At 39.8% G+C, this 19,498-nt stretch overlaps 1 protein-coding gene across 1 annotated transcript in view; it reads right to left on the bottom strand.

The window, feature by feature from the left end:
• Window positions 1-4,382, bottom strand: part of LOC138373228 (uncharacterized) — an 83,441-nt gene extending 79,059 nt beyond the window's left edge. Inside the window, exons 1-2 of the mRNA XM_069339264.1 lie at window positions 4,103-4,382; window positions 2,931-3,699 (exon numbers count right to left, since the gene is read on the bottom strand). Coding sequence (XP_069195365.1) covers window positions 2,931-3,699; window positions 4,103-4,382 — 1,049 coding nt within the window. The remainder of the gene's footprint in view (window positions 1-2,930; window positions 3,700-4,102) is intronic.
• Window positions 4,383-19,498: the final 15,116 nt, after the last annotated feature.

The following is a 19,498-nucleotide window of genomic DNA, read 5'->3' as shown; positions in this document are numbered from 1 at the left end:
CAGGTATAACTAGGGTGTAGACACCAAATTATCCTCTTTGAGGTAGCTTCATCACCCAGTAACTGGTGCACAAAGTCTTCCTCGTCTTGACCTGTCAAAAGGGCGCTAGCTGTAAAGCCAGATTCTATATATGACAAGCTATATCAGAGAAAACACTATACATGGAACATGAAGACCTGGCTTAATTACCTTTAGTATGAGGCTGCCTCGCGTTCTAACCGGGTCACCCTATATAATGACATTAATGGCCACTAATGATAGATAATGGGTTTCGGAAAGAACACTTAACTTGATTTGTTGACAGCGTGTTGACAATGGTACACCTTTGGTTTCCATAACACTACGTCCAAGTAAAATTAACAGGAGCCGTATTTGCTCCCGTGAGCCTCTGGTCTAGTCCAAAACAATGGCTGCCCCTTCCTCCTCACTGACGCCTGGCTTACATTGTCCAGATGACGGAAAGTGATAGAAGGGTCACATTTACTCTACTTTAATATTGATAATTAAGTTAATTTATATGAGATGTTTTTATGATGGTAAAGTCCAAAGACTAATGTATTTAAGAATAATTCCCACCATAATAGGTGGTGATTTATAATAGTGTGTGGTGATGATATCCCGTTTTCTATAGACGGTAATTCCACTACAAGTTACGTTTTCTATGGGTAACTTGTTGGTAATACAGCAGCAATTATTATCTGTCTGTATGATATATTAAATGGTGTCGGATTTTCCGACAAAGATAGTGATAGATTAATGCATAATATAATGAGAGGAGAGCAGAGTGGAGAACATAATATGTGATTTTAGAAAATAAACCGGCCGTTAATTAGACTTTTCGGCCATGTGTTGTATGTAGGTGCTGAAGAACTGACCTCAGCTCTGACCCTCAGGTATTAGAGGTTGTTGAAGCCAGGTCATCTTCCGTCACGCAGGGTGCAGTTGCACCTCCACAGATCTCCAGTATCATCTATTGGTACTAGTGATGCCTCAAAAGGGCCACGACTTACGGGCTATTCATGCCCGTGCCACCTTTTGGGTGGCTTAATCTTCATCATCATCAGGTCATGGTGTCGGAGGTCAGGTCCAGGGCAGTTGGGTTGATGCAGCCACAATCACAGTAACGTGGCTAAAGTATGGTTCAACGTGGCTCAAGTCGTGAATCGACTTGAGAATGGTCCAGGACGGACCGAAACGTCGTCGTCCCTTCACCTTCTAGTGTGTGGTCTGGTCAACACAACCATAATAATGTCAACTTGGTATCCCAGATTATTAGGCATTAGATTTCATGAGAAAATATAAAATCGTATTTCACGTAGAGTATAAAAAAGCGTTTTTGATATTTTTATATTTATTCTTACATTCAAGACAGCCACTATAGTACGCATAGCGTTGTAGCAAGTCCTTAATACGACCCCCGCGAAGGGTACCCATTTTACTGTTGGGTTAAACAGAGGCTACAGTTAAGGATTTGTACTATCCGCCCAGGATACGAACCCTGGAACGCCAAGCGAACGTCATACCACTACGTGCTGGAGACTGCTGATAACGTATTATCAAGTGATGATATGTTTTTGTCTTATGAATTGTAGTATGAATTATCGTTTTTATTTATAGATAAAAATATTCGAAAAATTAAATTTTTGTATGTAAATAAATAAATATTTTTACAACGTAAATTATAACATTTTATTATATTCATAAATAATTATATACAATTATTTTCATTATTCATTCAAATGAAATATTTCAATTTGAAATAAAGATATACAAAATACAAATACCACTCCACTCAACATAAATAGAGACGGTAAAGTCAATTATATTGTCATTCTGACAAGTAATCATTCAGGTCCATCAGTGTCTTTTATTAAAAAACAATCACACATGAAACACCAATATCTTATATTAGTGCATTGTTGGGTCTTCATGTGGGTCTTAAGGTTTCCTTTGTACAAGAAATACCACACAGGGCACAGGTGATTGTTGTATGGGTCAACGAAACTTGAACTTTTGGTTTTAAGATTTTCTGTTATCCTTATCCTGATTTTATCCTTCTTTTCCTGAAGCAAAGCAAAATATTTTGAGCCGAGGAGTTGAGATGATTGGTTGAGGAAATGAGGAGCTTATGAGTCCTACTCTTGCTGATGAGACAGAATATTATTAGAGGACATCGTCACCTTATGAGTAAATACATGACTATCATGTCTAAGAACAACTGTACATGGAACACCTGTATCTTTTACCACCATGGGCTTTCATGTGCCTCGTAAGATATGCTTTGTTTGAATATGAAATACGACACAAGGAACAGGTGAAACATGGCTTAAAGTGACCTTTTGAGTCTCTTAAAGAAGTCTTTTCTGTACTTACCGAGCTTCTTGACTGAGAAGAAATGCTTGGTTGATTTTGTCAGTGTGCTAGACAAAATGAAGTCCTCCTTCTGTTGTTGTGCCAGTAAAATATTATTGGAAGGCATTGATGGCTCATGGTGTAGTTTATGGTTGATCAAGCAGGTTTTCATGACGACATTACAGTCGCACATATATTTTTCATTAGCCCCGTGGGTCTTCCTGTGGGTCTTACACATAGGAGACAGGTTAATTTGTCACTTTTTTGTTTTTTTGGTCTTAGTTTTTCTATTAAAGTTAACTTTAGTCTGGGACAGTGTGTTTACCGGGATGCTTTGCTGAGCTGAGCTGCTTGGCAAGTCTTGCTGTTTTGAGAGAATAATATTATTGGAGGGCATCGATGCCTTATGAGCAAGTAAATGTTTGACAAGGTTGCTTGCCTTGGTGTAAGAACACTTTAATTTGGAACACTTGGAACACTTGTATCTTTGGTTACCACCATGGGCTTTCATGTGCCTCGTAAGAAATCCTGGGTTTGAATACGAAATACTACACAAGGAACAGGTTACTCTGAAATACGGGTTAAAGCGACTCTTAAGGGTATCTTTCGAAAGCTGAAAAGCAAGTGAAGTGTCACCTGAATTTCCCGAGATGCTTGGCAACTCTTGCCGTTGTGCCATAATATTATTGGCCTTATGACCATCTATATGTCGTCTCAGGTTTCCTGTCTGGGTGAAAGAACAGGTGCACAAGGAACACGGGTATTTTTTGTTAGCACCATGGGCGCTCATGTGTCTCGTGAGATATCTTTTATGTGAATATAAAATACCACATAAGGTACAGGTGACTTTGAAATATGGGTTAATGTGACTTAGACGAGTATCTTTCGACAACTTAGGAGCACGTGAAGTATCACTTGTATTTACTGAGCTGCTTGACTGAGTTTTCGGGACATTTGGGTTTGAATGACGGGAAGATATATACTCCCCAGGCTTCTCATTATTTTGGAGACCAAGCTTATGGATATTTTGAGGTGTGGGTGGATGTTCTTCTTTATGGATGTGTTTGATATATTGTAGCTCGACTGGTTTGTCTTCAAACTTGTTAAGCTTGTCACTTTGTTGGTCGATTGCTTGCTGCTGCTGACGTTGTGGGAACTGAGCAGCTGGGTGCCCACGTGAGACACGGGAGTTAGACACTGTAAGGGGTCCTTCCCCACGCTGAGTCAACGCTGGGAACGATGCTTGACTGCCGCTGGAGTCGACTGGGGAAACACCAGACGCATCGACCGTCAGGCTGACTACACAGTTGACTGGAAGAAATTTGTTCTCGCAGACAGTCGTCTCATCTGCCACAAGGAAAGATATTGATTATATAATCGGTTATCGATTATCATATCGGTTATATAATAATAATAATTATAATAATTTTTGCTCAATAGCAACAAATTATTATACCTTAACTCATTCAGATCACAATTAACTCGCACATTTAAATATTTCAACTTTTTTCGTTTCTTGTTTCTTGTTTACAACTTTACAGCTAAATAAAAGTTATATGTACTGTATAAATACTGTTAGCCTTTAATCAGTCTCGTGCAACCATATCAAAAACCTACGTACGGCGTCATATACGATAAAATAGGATAAGAGCAAATTTGACAAACATTATAGACCCTTAAAATATCCTCAAAATGTCGTGGATAATTCATTTTGCCTAAAAAGATAAAAAGTACTGTTGAGATTACTTACTGTAGGTTCTGCCGACGATGTCTCTTGATACATTCATCCCGAAGACATCAACGCTGTTACTCGAACCAGTTGATTGTGTATTCCCTTCGAAATTAACTGACATATCCAGGTCTACATTAACTGACATATCCAGGTCTACATTAACTGACATATCCAGGTCTCCGTGGTTCACCGTGTCCTGGTTAGTCACAGCGCTGGCGGAGACATCAACGGCGGGTGTAGAGTGCGCAGAAAAACTGATCTCAATGAACTCGGAGCTCATCTCTAATTCCTGGTCCATTGTGCGTATTCAAAGATGAGTTCTTATATTCTCTGATATAACTGCAATAATACAGGCTCTCAAGTGGTCTGTAAGTGGGCTGATACAGCTTATATTAGCAATACAGCATCTGACTTGCAAAATCACTGTATTGTGCTTATGAGTTCTTTATATTCTCTGATATGACAGGCTTTCAAGTCTTTCAAGCGGTCTGTAAGTGAGATGACAGCTTATATTGCATCTGACCTCCATATAATATTGTCTAATTACGCTTCAGTCATGTCACCCTTTCATCTCTGTTGTTGTTGTTGTTGTTTTAGATTTAGCTATTCAGAACGAAGTGTCCATGTAGAAGCTACATGGACACTTCACGGTCTATGAACATAAGAACAAAGGTAACTGCAGAAGGCCTATTGGTCCATACGAGGCATACGAGGCCACTGTGGCCCATATTGGAACTAGACGTGAATCCAGCCATAGGTGACGTAAAAGGGGTTTTCGATGTGGATTCAAAATATAACCTATTTAAAAATATTTTAAGAAAAGCCCAGGAATTTATACCTTATAAATTGAATAGATCGAATACTAATGATCCAAAGTGGATAACAAAGGATCTGAAGAACCTTATAGGTAAAAAGAGAGCGTGGTACAAAAGGATTAAGAATGGGGAAGTCAGTTTAGAACAGGAATTCGTACAACTGGTTAGAAATACTAAAAAAGAGATAAGGAAACCAAAAAAGAAACTATGAAGTTCGCATAGCAGAGCAAGCGAAGACAAATTCTAAAGGGTTTTTCCACTTATAACGGACAAAGATTAGGGAAGGGATAATTTTTGTTGATAATTTTTTTATTTGCTTTTTCGTTTAATTCTATCCAAATAGTTTCTATATGTGGCTCAGTTTTGATTCCCTCTTTAAGACTACATTTCAAATTGTCCCTAACATATATTGCTACTCCCCCTCCTCGTCTAATATATCTATCTGTGTGAAATAGTTTAAGTCCATTTATTTGATATTCAGCTAATAGTTCTCCATTTTCTACATTCATCCACGTTTCGCTAAGTGCAATAATATCTATTTTTTTCTGTGCAGACAAGAGCATTTAAATCGTTTATTTTATTTCTTAGACTTCTATTTCTCCAGCTATATCTTGCTCTGGTTAGGCCCCTTATAGATTATGCAGTTCAGTTTTGGTCGCCGTACTATAGAATGGATATAAATTCACTTGAACGTGTCCAGCGTAAGATGACAAAGTTAATTCCCAAATTAGAAATCTGTCATATGAAGAAAGATTAACATAGCCATACCAATTAATGTAGAAAGTAGAGAGCTATTAGCTGAATGTCTAATTTCTTTAGATGGTTAGGCCCCATTTAGATTATGCAGTTCAGTTTGGGTCGTCATACTATAGAATGGATATAAATTCACTTGAACGTGTCCAGCGTAGGATGACTAAGTTAATTCCCCAAATTAGAAACCTTTCATATGAAGAAAGATTAACAAAGCTTAAATTGCATTCACTGGAAAGGCGAAGAGTTAGGGGGTGACATGATAGAGGTTTACAAGTGGATGAATGGACATAACAAAGGGGATATTAATAGGGTATTAAAAGTATCAACACAAGACAGAACACGAAACAATGGGTATAAATTGGATAAGTTTAGATTTAGGAAAGACTTGGGTAAATACTGGTTCGGTAACATGGTTGTTGATTTGTGGAACCAATTACCACGTAACGTCGTGGAGGTGGGGTCCCTCGATTGTTTCAAGCGCGGGTTGGACAAGTATATGAGTGGGATTGGGTGGTTATAGATAGGAGCTGCCTCGTATGGGCCAATAGGCCTTCTGCGGTTACCTTTGTTCTTATGTTCTTCTTCTTATGAGGCAGCTCCTATTTATTACCACCCAATCCCACTCATATACCATGAGTTTCAAGCATGTCCAACCCATGCTTGAAACAATCGAGTGACCCCACTTCCACCACGTTACGCGGCAATTGGACGCCAAGGAAGGTAAACAGAGAGGGTACAGGACGCCCGCCAAGCTTGGTAGCTACTAGTCATGTAATCGTTTATAAGTATTAAAGTCAGTAACCAAGCATTGGCTTTATATCAACCCTACAACCAAGACTTCCTCAGCTACATACAAACACCACACTGGCGACGAATATGAACTGTGAACGCAGGAATTTGTTCAACTTAAAACACAAGGAGAAACATGCTGTCTCGCCCCCGGAGGAGGAAGAAATCGTGCTGTCTGTGAGCACCATACCCGATGCTGTATGCCAGGGGTCTCCAAACTATGGCCCGCGGGCCACATCCGGCCCTCCAAACAAATCCCTGTGTGGTGGTGTTACGGACCCGGATCCAGCGTCCGAGCTCGGAGCAGTGACGACCACGCCATCTGTGGGTCAGCTCCCGAAACCCCCTCCAAATGGACGAAGACACCTGGTGAGGACAAGGTGTACTGGCCACGAGGGCCAGTTTCCAGTCCTGTTCAGCTCACCACGCAGCCGTTGCTGACCTCTGGTGAGGTGGTGCTCAGACAACAGCGCCATCTATGGAGTGGATAGGTGGGCGTTTGTGTCTGAGCCTGAAAGTGAGGTGCTTTTGTGTGTCCCTGTTACTGATGACGTGTCTGATTACAGAGTCGACCTGGGACTGCTGTAATGGAAGTTGGATCAGTCTACCCAAGGCAGCCGTCCCCATACCAAGTGCTTTGCTGCAGCAGCTGTGAGTCGCCTCCCGGAGGAACACTGTGGTGTTACCCTGCCAGTGAAGTGGCAGTTGAAGGATTGTCGTACCCGGGACCAACTGCTGGAGACGATTAACCACTGGGGTATTGTGGACAGGAGAGTGACCTGTGGTATCACACGAAGCTCCTGACTAGGGCGTTACCCTAGTATCGCTCGTGGAGTGGCCTGAACAGCGTTGCTGATCCGGAACCTGCCAGCAGTCTGCTGGACTTGTGGTTGACGGCCTCCACGGCGGTGCCCCCAGTGGAACTGTGTTTTGGCTGGCCTGTGGCCGGGGTAGACTCAGCTTCTCGAAGAATTCGTCGTGAGGCCACGAGAGCACCGAGAGCTTGACACCGAGAGGATCCAGAGTCTTCAGACGAAGATGACAGTGTAAATAAGTGTTTATACTCCTTCCCCCGTGTAATCTCTTTATATATTATTTATTGGTGGCGGTCATTATATTATATTAAGTTCTTGACTTTATTTCCCTTCCCCTTTAAGTTACTTGCGTTACGGATCTCATCCCTTGAAAGCCACTACTGGCTTGGGGCTGGATACCCTTCCTCTAACAACATCAGAGTAAGAACCCAGTTGCGACCCGAGAGGGCCGTAACAGGTGGCCTTGAAAAAATAATTATTGTACGAATGGCATCGCAGAATTATTCAAAGCTGGGGCTGCTGACTGGTGGCGCTCAACCCGAGTCAGTTTTCCTCTCTCTCGATAGTGTGACGCACAGATACTAATACTGGTAGGTATGTGTTGTGCATTACAACCAATCAGTTGTGTATAACTGTATATTGTGGGGATGGAGGGCGAGTGGGGCTTCGCTGCTTCCGTTTCAGGGAGCACAAACACTGTACAATATTCTTTTCTCTGTACTTTGACAATGCCTTTATCTTTGTTATACAAAATAGCAATTTCATTTTTTATTCCTCTGGCCCGCATAAATATGGGAAATATATAATGTGGCCCTTACATTGAAAAGTTTGGAGACCCCTGCTGTATGCTAACCAATGCTGTGTGCTAAACGATGCTTTGTGCTAACCAATGTTTTTTTTTTTATTATTATTTTCTACCACAGACGTGGCCACACATTTACAATGCTAACCAGTATATATACATTTTCTTCTGTCCTCCATGGACAGGGTTAGAGAAGTGTTAAACATATAGTTCAAGGGTTTATCGAACACTCAACCACAGAAGGTGATTCGGTGCGTTTAAAATTTCTTCGTTTCTCGAAGCGAATTTTGGTTGTGGGAGATTCCCAGGTGAGGTATTTAGACAGAACGTTTTGTGCCAGAGATAGGGGGAACAGATTAAGGGTTTGCTATCCTGGGAGCTGGAATTGGTGATATTGTTGGAAACATGAATGATATTATGACAGGAAATGGGAACAAACCCATTATTTGTATTAGTGCAGGGGGTAATGATGTTGGACGAGTTAGGAGTGAGGAACTAATACAGAGATTCAGGACAGCCATTGAATTAGTTAGGAGCAAGGGAGGAATCCCGATCATATGTGGCATTCTTCCAAGAAAGGGAGTGGGAAATGAATGGATGTCGAGGGCAATTGGTGTCAATTGCCGGCTGGAAAGATATTGCAAATCAAATGCAATATCTTTCATAGACAACTGGGAACACTTCTATGGAAGAAATGAAATGTATGCTCGTGATAGGGTGCATCTATCGAGGGCTGGGGTTGTTGCTGTTGCGAACTCGTTGGAAGAAGTGGTTAGAGGTGTTTGTTTGGGTTTAAACTGTTAGTAGATAGAGGTATGGGAATTGATTTGGAGGAAGGAGATAATAAAAGTATGTGTTTGTGGGAGAAAGGAATTGGCAAAATGATCAGGGAAAGAAAAGGGCCTCAAAATAACAATTCACTTAGGGTATATTACACTAACAGTAGAAGTCTAAGAAATAAAATTAACGAATTAAATGCTCTTGTCTGCAGAGAAAAAATAGATATTATTGCACTTACCGAAACGTGGATGAATGTAGAAAATAGAGAACTATTAGCTGAATATCAAATAAATGGATTTAAACTATTTCACACAGATAGATATATTAGACGAGGAGGGGAAGCAGCCATATATGTTAGGGACAATTTGAAATGTAGTCTCAAAGAGGGAATCAAAACTGAGCCACACACAGAAACTATTTGGATAGAATTATACGAAAAAGCAAATAATATTATAATAGTAGTTATATATAGGCCACCAAATTTAGACAGAATTGAAGCAAAGCATCTATGGGATGAAATATGGGAAGTTAGGGGCGACATGATAGAGGTTTACAAGTGGGTGAATGGACATAACAAAGGGGATATGAATAGGGTATTAAAAGTATCAACACAAGACAGAACATGAAACAATGGGTATAAATTGGATAAGTTTAGATTTAGGAAAGACTTGGGTAAATACTGGTTCAGTAACAGGGTTGTTGATTTGTGGAACCAATTGCCGCGTAACATTGTGGAGGTGGGGTCCCTCGATTGTTTCAAGCGCGGGTTGGACAAGTATATGAGTGGGATTGGGTGGTTATAAATAGGAGCTGCCTCGTGTGGGCCAACGGGCCTTCTGCAGTTGCCTTTGTTCTTATGTTCTTAAATATCTAGGGCATCTAGATCTAACAGAATTTACGTCATGGGTGACTTTAATTTTAGTGGAATAAACTGGTTGAACAAAACAGGGAATAGTGAAGCAGAAGATTTTCTAGAATTAATTGACGATTGCTTTCTTACGCAACACATTAAGGAACCAACACGGGAAAATAATATTTTAGATTTAGTGTTAACTAACAGGGAAACACAAATTAATGACATCGAAATAGGGAGTGAGCTAGGGAACAGTGATCACAAAGAAATCAGATTTAGCATAGAATGGAATAGACCTGTAGGAGAAAATTCTGTTAAAGTGCCAGATTTTCGAAAAGCTGATTTTAATAGCCTAAGAAATTTTTTGGGTCAAATTGATTGGAAAGTCTTGGGTATGGAGTTGGGGCCGGTCTTGGAGCGAGACATAAACCCAGCGATAGGTGACGTAAATGGGGATTTCGATGTGGATTCAATATATAACTTATTTAAGAATATTCTAAACAAAGCACAGGAACGTAGTATACCATACAAATTGAATAGATCGAATACTAATGACCCAAAGTGGATAACAAAGAATTTGAAGAACCTTATAGGTAAAAGGAGAGCTTGGTACAAAAGGATTAAAAATGGGGAGGTCACTTTAGAACAGGAATTCGTACAACTGGTTAGAAATGTTAAAAAAGAGATAAGGAAAGCAAAAAGAAACTATGAAGTTCGCATAGCAGAGCAAGCAAAGACAAATCCTAAAGGTTTTTTCAGTTATATCGTACTAAGACTAGGGAAAGGATAGGTTCATTAAAAACTGACAGGTCAAATAACAGATAGTGATGAAGAGATGAGTAGTATTATTAATAAATATTTTGTATCTGTATTTACTAAAGAGGAACTTAACAATATGCCTTCAGCCGAACAAGTCTATGTGGGTGGGGACGAGGACAGGTTGACGAGTACAGTTACCAGGGAAGATGTTCTTAAACAAATAGTAAAACTCAAACCAAACAAATCCCCAGGGCCGGATGAAGTGTTTGCCAGGGTGCTTAAAGAATGCAAAGAGGAGCTTTGTGACCCACTGTCAACCATATTTAATAAATCAATAAAGTCAGGCAGAGTGCCAGAGTTTTGGAAAGTTGCTAATGTGATACCAGTTTTTAAGAAAGGAGATAGATCACTTGCGTTCTCCTCTTTGCAAACAAACACCTCTAACCACTTCTTCCAACGAGTTCGCAACAGCAACAACCCCAGCCCTCGATAGATGCACCCTATCACGAGCATACATTTCATTTCTTCCATAGAAGTGGTAATTCTCCTCTTTGCATTCTTTAAGCACCCTGGCAAACACTTCATCCTGGGGATTTATTTGGTTTTAGTTTTTCTAATTGTTTAATTACATCCTCCTGGTAACTGCTAAACTAGTCAACCTGTCCTCATCCCCACCCACATAGACTTGTTCGGCTGAAGGCATATTGTTAAGTTCCTCTTTAGTAAATACAAATACAAAATATTTGTTAAAAATACTACTCATCTCCTTGTCATTATCCGTTATTTGACCTGTCTCAGATTTTAATGGACCTATCCTTTCCCTAGTCTTAGTTCGATATAACTGAAAAAACCCTTTAGGATTTGACTTTGCTTGCTCTGCTATGCGAACTTCATAGTTTCTTTTTGCTTTCCTAATCTCTTTTTTAACATTTCTAACCAGTTGTATGAATTCCTGTTCTAACCTGACTTCCCCATTCATAATCCTTTTGTACCAAGCTCTCTTTTTACCTATAAGGTTCTTTAAATTATTTGTTATCCACTTTGGGTCATTAGTATTCGATCTATTCAATTTGTATGGTATACTACGTTCTTGTGCTTTGTTTAGAATATTCTTAAATAAGTTATATATTAAATCCACATCGAAATCCCCATTTACGACACCTGTCGCTGGGTTCATGTCTCGCTCTAAGACCGGCTCACACCCCATATCCAAGACTTTCCAATCTATTTGACCCAAAAAATTTCTTAGGCTATTAAAATCAGCTTTTCGAAAATCTGGCACTTTAACAGAATTTTCTCTTACAGGTCTATTCCATTCTATGCTAAATCTGATTACTTTGTGATCACTGTTCCCTAGCTCACTCCCTATTTCGATGTCATTAATTTGTTTCCCTGTTAGTTAACACTAAATCTAAAATATTATTTTCCCGTGTTGGTTCCTTAATGTGTTGTGTAAGAAAGCAATCGTAAATTAATTATAGAAAATCTTCTGCTTCACTATTCCCTGTTTTGTTCAACCAGTTTATTCCACTAAAATTAAAGTCACCCATGACATAAATACTGTTAGATCTAGATGCTCTAGATATTTCATCCCATAGATGCTTTGCTTCCATTCTGTATAAATTTGGTGTCCTATATATAACTCCTATTATAATATTATTTGCTTTTTCGTTTAATTCTATCCAAATAGTTTCTGTGTGTGGCTCAGTTTTGATTCCCTCTTTGAGACTACATTTCAAATTGTCCCTAACATATATGGCTACTCCCCCTCCTCGTCATCTTATTGGCAGATGCAGTTTAATGCTGATAAATGTAAAGTTCTGAGGTTAGGTAATGATGATAGGGTTACAAGATACGAGCTAGAGGGTGTTGAGATTGCGAAGTCGAATTGCGAAAGGGATCTGGGAGTTATGATTAGTAAGAATTTAAAACAAAAGGATCAATGCATAAATGTTCGTAATAAGGCAAATAAGACACTTGGATTTATTAATTGCAGCGTTAGTAACAAGACACCTGGTGTGGTTCTCAAGCTATATCTTGCTCTAGTTAGGCCCCATTTAGATTATGCAGTTCAGTTTTGGTCACCATATTATAGAATGGATATAAATTCACTTGAACGTGTCCAGCGTAGGATCACTAAGTTAATTCCCCAAATTAGAAATCTTTCATATGAAGAAAGATTAACAAAGCTTAAGTTGCATTCACTGGAAAGGCGAAGAGTTAGGGGTGACATGATAGTGGTTTACTAGTGGGTGAATGGACATAACAAAGGGGATATTAATAGGGTATTAAAAGTATCAACACAAGACAGAACACGAAACAATGGGTAAGTTTTACAATTGGTAAACAATTGGATAAGTTTAGACTCAGGAAAGACTTGGGTAAATACTGGTTCAGTAACAGGGTTGTTGATTTTTGGAACCAATTGCCGCGTAACATTGTGGAGGTGGGATCCCTCGATTGTTTCAAGCATGGGTTGGACATGTATATGAGTGGGATTGGGTGGTTATGAGTGGGAGCTGCCTCGTGTGGGCCAATAGGCCTTCTGCAGTTGCCTTTGTTCTTATGTTCTTATGTACTCTGACAGGGTGAGATAGCTGATAAAGAAACTAGTGTGCAATTAAGCACTTAATCACTGAAGGTGATGAAGGTGCTTTTACAAGCTCAGGTATATAGTTACATCATATATATACATTGTATAATTGATATATTACATGGTCAGTCTTGGATACAAGTCCAATATATCATCAAGTGTTCCAGTACTGTTACGGACCCGAGCCCAGCGTCGTAGCACGGAGCAGTGACGTCCACGCCATCTGTGAGTCAGCTCCCGAAACCCCCTCCAAATGGACGACGCCATCTAGTGAGGACGAGATATACTGGCCACAAGGGCTAGTTTCCTGTCCTGATCAGCTCATAACACAGCCGCTGCTGACCTCTGGTGAGGTGACGCTTAGACAGCAGCGCCATCTATGGAGTGGATAGGTGGGCGTTTGTGTCTAAGCCTGTAAGTGAGGTGCCCTAGAGTGTCCCTATTACTGATGACGTGTCTGATTACAGAGTCGACCTGGGACTGCTGTAATGAACGTTGGATCAGTCTACCCAAGGCAGCCGTCTCGTCTCCAAGTATTTGCTGCAGCAGCTGTGCGTCGCCCCCCGGATGAACACTGTGGTGTTAGCCTGCCTGTGACGTGGCAGCTGAAGGATTGTCGTACCCGGGACTGACTGGTGGAGACGCTTAACCACTGGGGTGTTGTGGCGAGGAGAGTGGTCTGTGGGATCACACGAGGCTCCTGACTAGGGCTCGCTACCCTAGTATCGGTCGTGGAGTGGCCTAACCAGCGTTGCTGATTGGAACCTGCCAGCTACCGGCTGGACTTGTGGCTGATGGCCTCCGCGACGGTGCCCCCAGTGGAACTGTGATTTGGCTGGCCTGTGGCCAGGGTAGACTCAAGAGAATCGAAGGATTCGTCGTGAGGCCACAAGAGGACCAAAAGCTTGGCATTGTTGAGCACCGTGAACGTCCAGAGTCTTCAGAGGAAGACTACGTTGTATATTATAGTGTTTATTCCTCCCCCTTGTGATAATCTTTATATTATTTATGGTGACGGTGATAATTATATTATTAAGTTTTTGCCTTTGTCTCCCTTCCCCTTTTATTTTCTTGCGTTACGGATCACATCCCTTGAAAGCCACTATTAGCTTGGGGCCGGATACCCTACCTCTAACAACATCAGAGAAAGAACCCGGTTGCGACCCGAGAGGGCCGTAACAAGTACTCATATAGTAATTACAGAGTTCAGCATACCTTAGCCCAGGAGGGCGAAAGTCAGTCAGTATGGGACATTCTACAATATAATGTTCAAGAAAGTGCATGTTTTCTCTTTCACAAAGTTGACACATTGTGTACTCGACATTTGGGTTTTGAGAAAGCTTCCAGATACGTCTATATCCCAGGCGTATTCTGGCCACTATAACATCACATTGCCGGGTTCTTGTTCTATTAGTCCCATATGTGAATGTCTCCTCACGATATCTATCATAATATTTAATGCTACAACTTTCAGGTCTTTGTGAATTTGTTAGCTCAGTGAGATCTTCATTAGATATTTGTTTAAGTATTCTCTTTGTGAGTTTGCTAATGAAACACCCATATCAATTTCTACCACTGGTTTTCTGCAGGCTGTCTTAGCAAGCATATCAACAGTGTCATGCCTTGAGATGCCAACATGTGATGGTATCCATAGGAATTTAATCTCAAATCTGTTTTCTTTAGCAGCTAAAACATTCATTCGAATATCACTGACAATTTTCTGGGTGTCACTACTATGTGCGTTCAATGCCAGGAGTGCACTCTGCGAGTCACAGTATATAAGTCCACTGCCTTTGTCTTTTAAAAATTCAGTGGCAAGGTATATGCCTGCAAGTTCAGTTTGAGTTGTACTTGCCCAGTCATTGACAACCAATGCTGTGTGCTACCCAAGCTGTGCTGGCTGAAGCTATGTACTGAGGAATCTGCCGACGCTGTGTACGAAACGACGCTTTGATGCTGTATATAAAACCTGAATATGATGCTGTATATATGCATCATATATACATGATGCTGTATATATGTATATATGCATATAAAACCTGAATATGATGCTGTATATATAAATATGATGCTGTATATATAAATATGATGCTGTATATATAAATATGATGCTGTATATATAAATATGATGCTGTATATATAAATATGGTGCTGTATATATGTTTTGTATACGAAACGCGCTCTGTGCTACAATTCTTCACGCTGTGAACTGACTGCTGTGCCAACTGCTGTACCAACTGCTGTGCCAACTGCTTACTACTGCTGTGTTGCTGTGAGTAGGAACAACACATGTACACAAAGGCTAGGTAAGAAGTCAGTTGCTGCTGTATTGTGCACTGTTGTGAACTTTTGCATTAAAATGCTAGTGTGCTTTGCAGAATTAAAGTAATTACAGTGAATTCTTAACTAACATATACAGTGCAGTAAGTGTTTAATATTCTGAGGAACATTTAAGTGATAAGTTTACATTTATTTAGTACAAATGGCAAATATACCTCAGTTTCCTGCATTTGATCCTGACTGTGACCAGACAAACCTGTCACAGAGGTGGGTCAAATGGCTTAAAAGGTTTGAAAATTTGTTGATAGTTTCTGACGTCAAAAGTGCTGAAAGAAAGCGTGCCTTTCTACTTCATTATGCAGGTGATAGAGTTTGTGACATCTTTGACACACTAAAAGACACTGGTGGTGCCAAAGATTATGACATTGCCAAAGCCAAATTAACTGAGCACTTCAAACCAAGGCAAAATACTGCAATGGAAATTATGCATTTCAGGAGAGCCAGACAACTCTCTAATGAAACCGTTGATCAATACCACACACGTCTGCAGGGTTTAGCAGCCCATTGTGAGTTTGCTGATGTTGACAAGGAAATCAAACAGCAAATAATTGAAACATGCACATCTACACTTCTCCGTCGAAGAGCTCTAGAACTTGTTGATGATGAAAGTTCTCTTACCAAGATACTGGATATGGCTCGTCGAATGGAAGATGCTGCACGTGATGCTCGTGTCATGGAGTGCAATGCCAACAACAGTTCTGCCACTGTTACTAACAGTGATGAGGTATGTAGGTTCAGGCAGGACACCGTAATCAAAGAAGATATCATGGCAAACCCAACAACAATTTGAACCGAGAACCACATCACCAATGGGGTCAAGAAACAAGACTCAAGCAGTCACAACAACTCACATCAGAGGGTGTCAACAATAAATGTAACAATTGTGGAGGAGACTACCCACACCAAGATAATGTTTGTCCTGCTCAAGGTAAGAAGTGCTATGAGTGTGGAAAACTAGGTCATTTTGGTGCTATGTGTCGTTCCGCACTCAAGAAACCAGTTAGTGAATAAAAGCACTGTACGAGGATCAGTTCATAGGGGTCGAGGTGATAAACACAATATTGCACCTCATATCCAGAATGTTAATAATGTACAAGACAACATTTCATTACAACCAGTCTCAGATGACAGTGAATGTGATTATACTTATGGAGTACAAGCAATCAAAGAATGGAATGATCTTCCAAACAACCCAGAGACATGTGTATACATTGCTGGTATTTGTCTCAAAGTTCTCATTGACACTGGCTCAAACATTGACACCATTGCTGAATGTCACTATGAGAAATTTAAAAAACAGTTCCCAAAGCTTGAAAACTACAATGGCAAAGTCACTGCCTATGCTTCTCAGGGAAAGAGAAGGGCCTCAAAATAACAATTCACTTAGGGTATATTACACTAACAGTAGAAGTCTAAGAAATAAAATTAACGAATTAAATGCTCTTGTCTGCAGAGAAAAAATAAATATTATTGCACTTATCGAAACGTGGATGAATGTAGAAAATAGAGAACTATTAGCTGAATATCAAATAAATGGATTTAAACTATTTCACACAGATAGATATATTAGACGAGGAGGGGGAGTAGCCATATATGTTAGGGACAATTTGAAATGTAGTCTCAAAGAGGGAATCAAAACTGAGCCACACACAGAAACTATTTGGATAGAATTATACGAAAACGCAAATAATATTATAATAGGAGTTATATATAGGCCACCAAATTTAGACAGAATGGAAGCAAAGCATCTATGGGATGAAATATCTAGGGCATCTAGATCTAACAGTATTTACGTCATGGGTGACTTTAATTTTAGTGGAATAAACTGGTTGAACAAAACAGGGAATAGTGAAGCAGAAGATTTTCTAGAATTAATTGACGATTGCTTTCTTACGCAACACATTAAGGAACCAACACGGGAAAATAATATTTTAGATTTAGTGTTAAGTAACAGGGAAACACAAATTAATGACATCGAAATAGGGAGTGAGCTAGGGAACAGTGATCACAAAGAAATCAGATTTAGCATAGAATGGAATAGACCTGTAGGAGAAAATTCTGTTAAAGTGCCAGATTTTCGAAAAGCTGATTTTAATAGCCTAAGAAATTTTTTGGGTCAAATTGATTGGAAAGTCTTGGGTATGGGGTTGGGGCCGGTCTTGGAGCGAGACATAAACCCAGCGATAGGTGACGTAAATGGGGATTTCGATGTGGATTCAATATATAACTTATTTAAGAATATTCTAAACAAAGCACAGGAACGTAGTATACCATACAAATTGAATAGATCGAATACTAATGACCCAAAGTGGATAACAAAGAATTTGAAGAACCTTATAGGTAAAAAGAGAGCTTGGTACAAAAGGATTAAAAATGGGGAGGTCACTTTAGAACAGGAATTCGTACAACTGGTTAGAAATGTTTGTCGCAACAAACAAAGAAATGAGTCGCAACAAACAAAGAAATGAGTCGCAACATGGTTTTACAAATGGCCGTTCATGTTTAACAAATTTGCTAACTTTTTATTCCAGCATAGTTGAGGCAGTTGAAAATGGTAAGGATTGTGATGTTGTGTACCTTGACTTTAGCAAAGCTTTTATGTATGGGCCAATAGGCCTTCTGCAGTTAAGAACATAAGAACAAAGGCAACTGCAGAAGGCCTATTGGCCCATACGAGGCAGCTCCTATTTATAACCACCCAATCCCACTCATATACATGTCCAACCCATGCTTGAAACAATCGAGGGACCCCACCTCCACAATGTTACTCGGCAATTGGTTCCACAAATCAACAACCCTGTTACTGAACCAGTATTTACCCAAGTCTTTCCTAAATCTAAACTTATCCAATTTATACCCATTGTTTCGTGTTCTGTCTTGTGTTGATACTTTTAATACCCTATTAATATCCCCTTTGTTATGTCCATTCACCCACTTGTAAACCTCTATCATGTCACCCTTAACTCTTCGCCTTTCCAGTGAATGCAACTTAAGCTTTGTTAATCTTTCTTCATACGAGAGATTTCTAATTTGGGGAATTAACTTAGTCATCCTACGCTGGACACGTTCAAGTGAATTTATATCCATTCTATAATATGGCGACCAAAACTGAACTGCATAATCTAAATGGGGCCTAACTAGAGCAAGATATAGCTTGAGAACCACACCAGGTGTCTTGTTACTAACGCTGCGATTAATAAATCCAAGTGTCTGATGTGCCTTATGAAAGTTGTGCCAGTTGCCTTTGTTCTTTTGTTCTTATGTATAACGAAACTCAATTACGGGCTCACCATAGCCCGTGCTACATGGACACTTCGTCCTGAGTAGCTAAATCTTTAACAACAACAACAACGTATGAATGGACATAATAAACAAGATATTATTAGGGTATTAAAAATATCAACACAAGACAGAACACGAAACAATGGGTATAAATTGGATAAGTTTAGATCTAGTAAAGACCCGGAAAAATACTGGGTCAGTGATAGAGTTGTTGATTTGTGGAACCAATTACCGTGTAACATAATAGAAGTAGGATCCCTTGATTGTTTCAAGCATATGGTAGACATATATATGAATGAGATTGGGTGGATATAAACATGTATATGAATGAGATTGGGTGAATATAAACATATATATGAATGAGATTGGGTGAATATAAACATATATATGAATGAGATTGGGTAGATATAAACATATATGTGAATGAGATTGGGTGGATATAAACATATATGTGAATGAGATTGGGTGGATATAAACATATATGTGAATGAGATTGGGTGGATATAAATATATCCTCGTATGGGCCAATAGGCCTTCTGTATTTACCTTCATTCTTATGTTCTAAATGATTGATGGAAGAGGTGAAAGGGTGACATGACTAAAGCGTCATATTATGTGGAAGTCAGATGCAGTGTAGCATATATAAGCGGTGTAAGCTCACTTATAGACCTCACTTGAACAAGCTACATTTGGTTCACACTTTCCTATCAGCTTGTATTAAACAGCAATATCAGAGTATATAAGGATATAAGGTCTTTATATAGGCACAATGGACAGGAATCTCCGGAGTATGTCTCCATCGACCTACGATGAGGTCCCTGCTCTCGCCGTGA

The sequence above is a fragment of the Procambarus clarkii genome, chromosome 41 (genome assembly GCF_040958095.1).
Source record: "Procambarus clarkii isolate CNS0578487 chromosome 41, FALCON_Pclarkii_2.0, whole genome shotgun sequence".
Classification (NCBI taxonomy): Eukaryota; Metazoa; Arthropoda; class Malacostraca; order Decapoda; family Cambaridae; genus Procambarus; species Procambarus clarkii.
The sequence above is the reverse complement of the archived record's forward strand: the minus strand, read 5'-3'. Positions and strand labels throughout refer to the sequence as shown.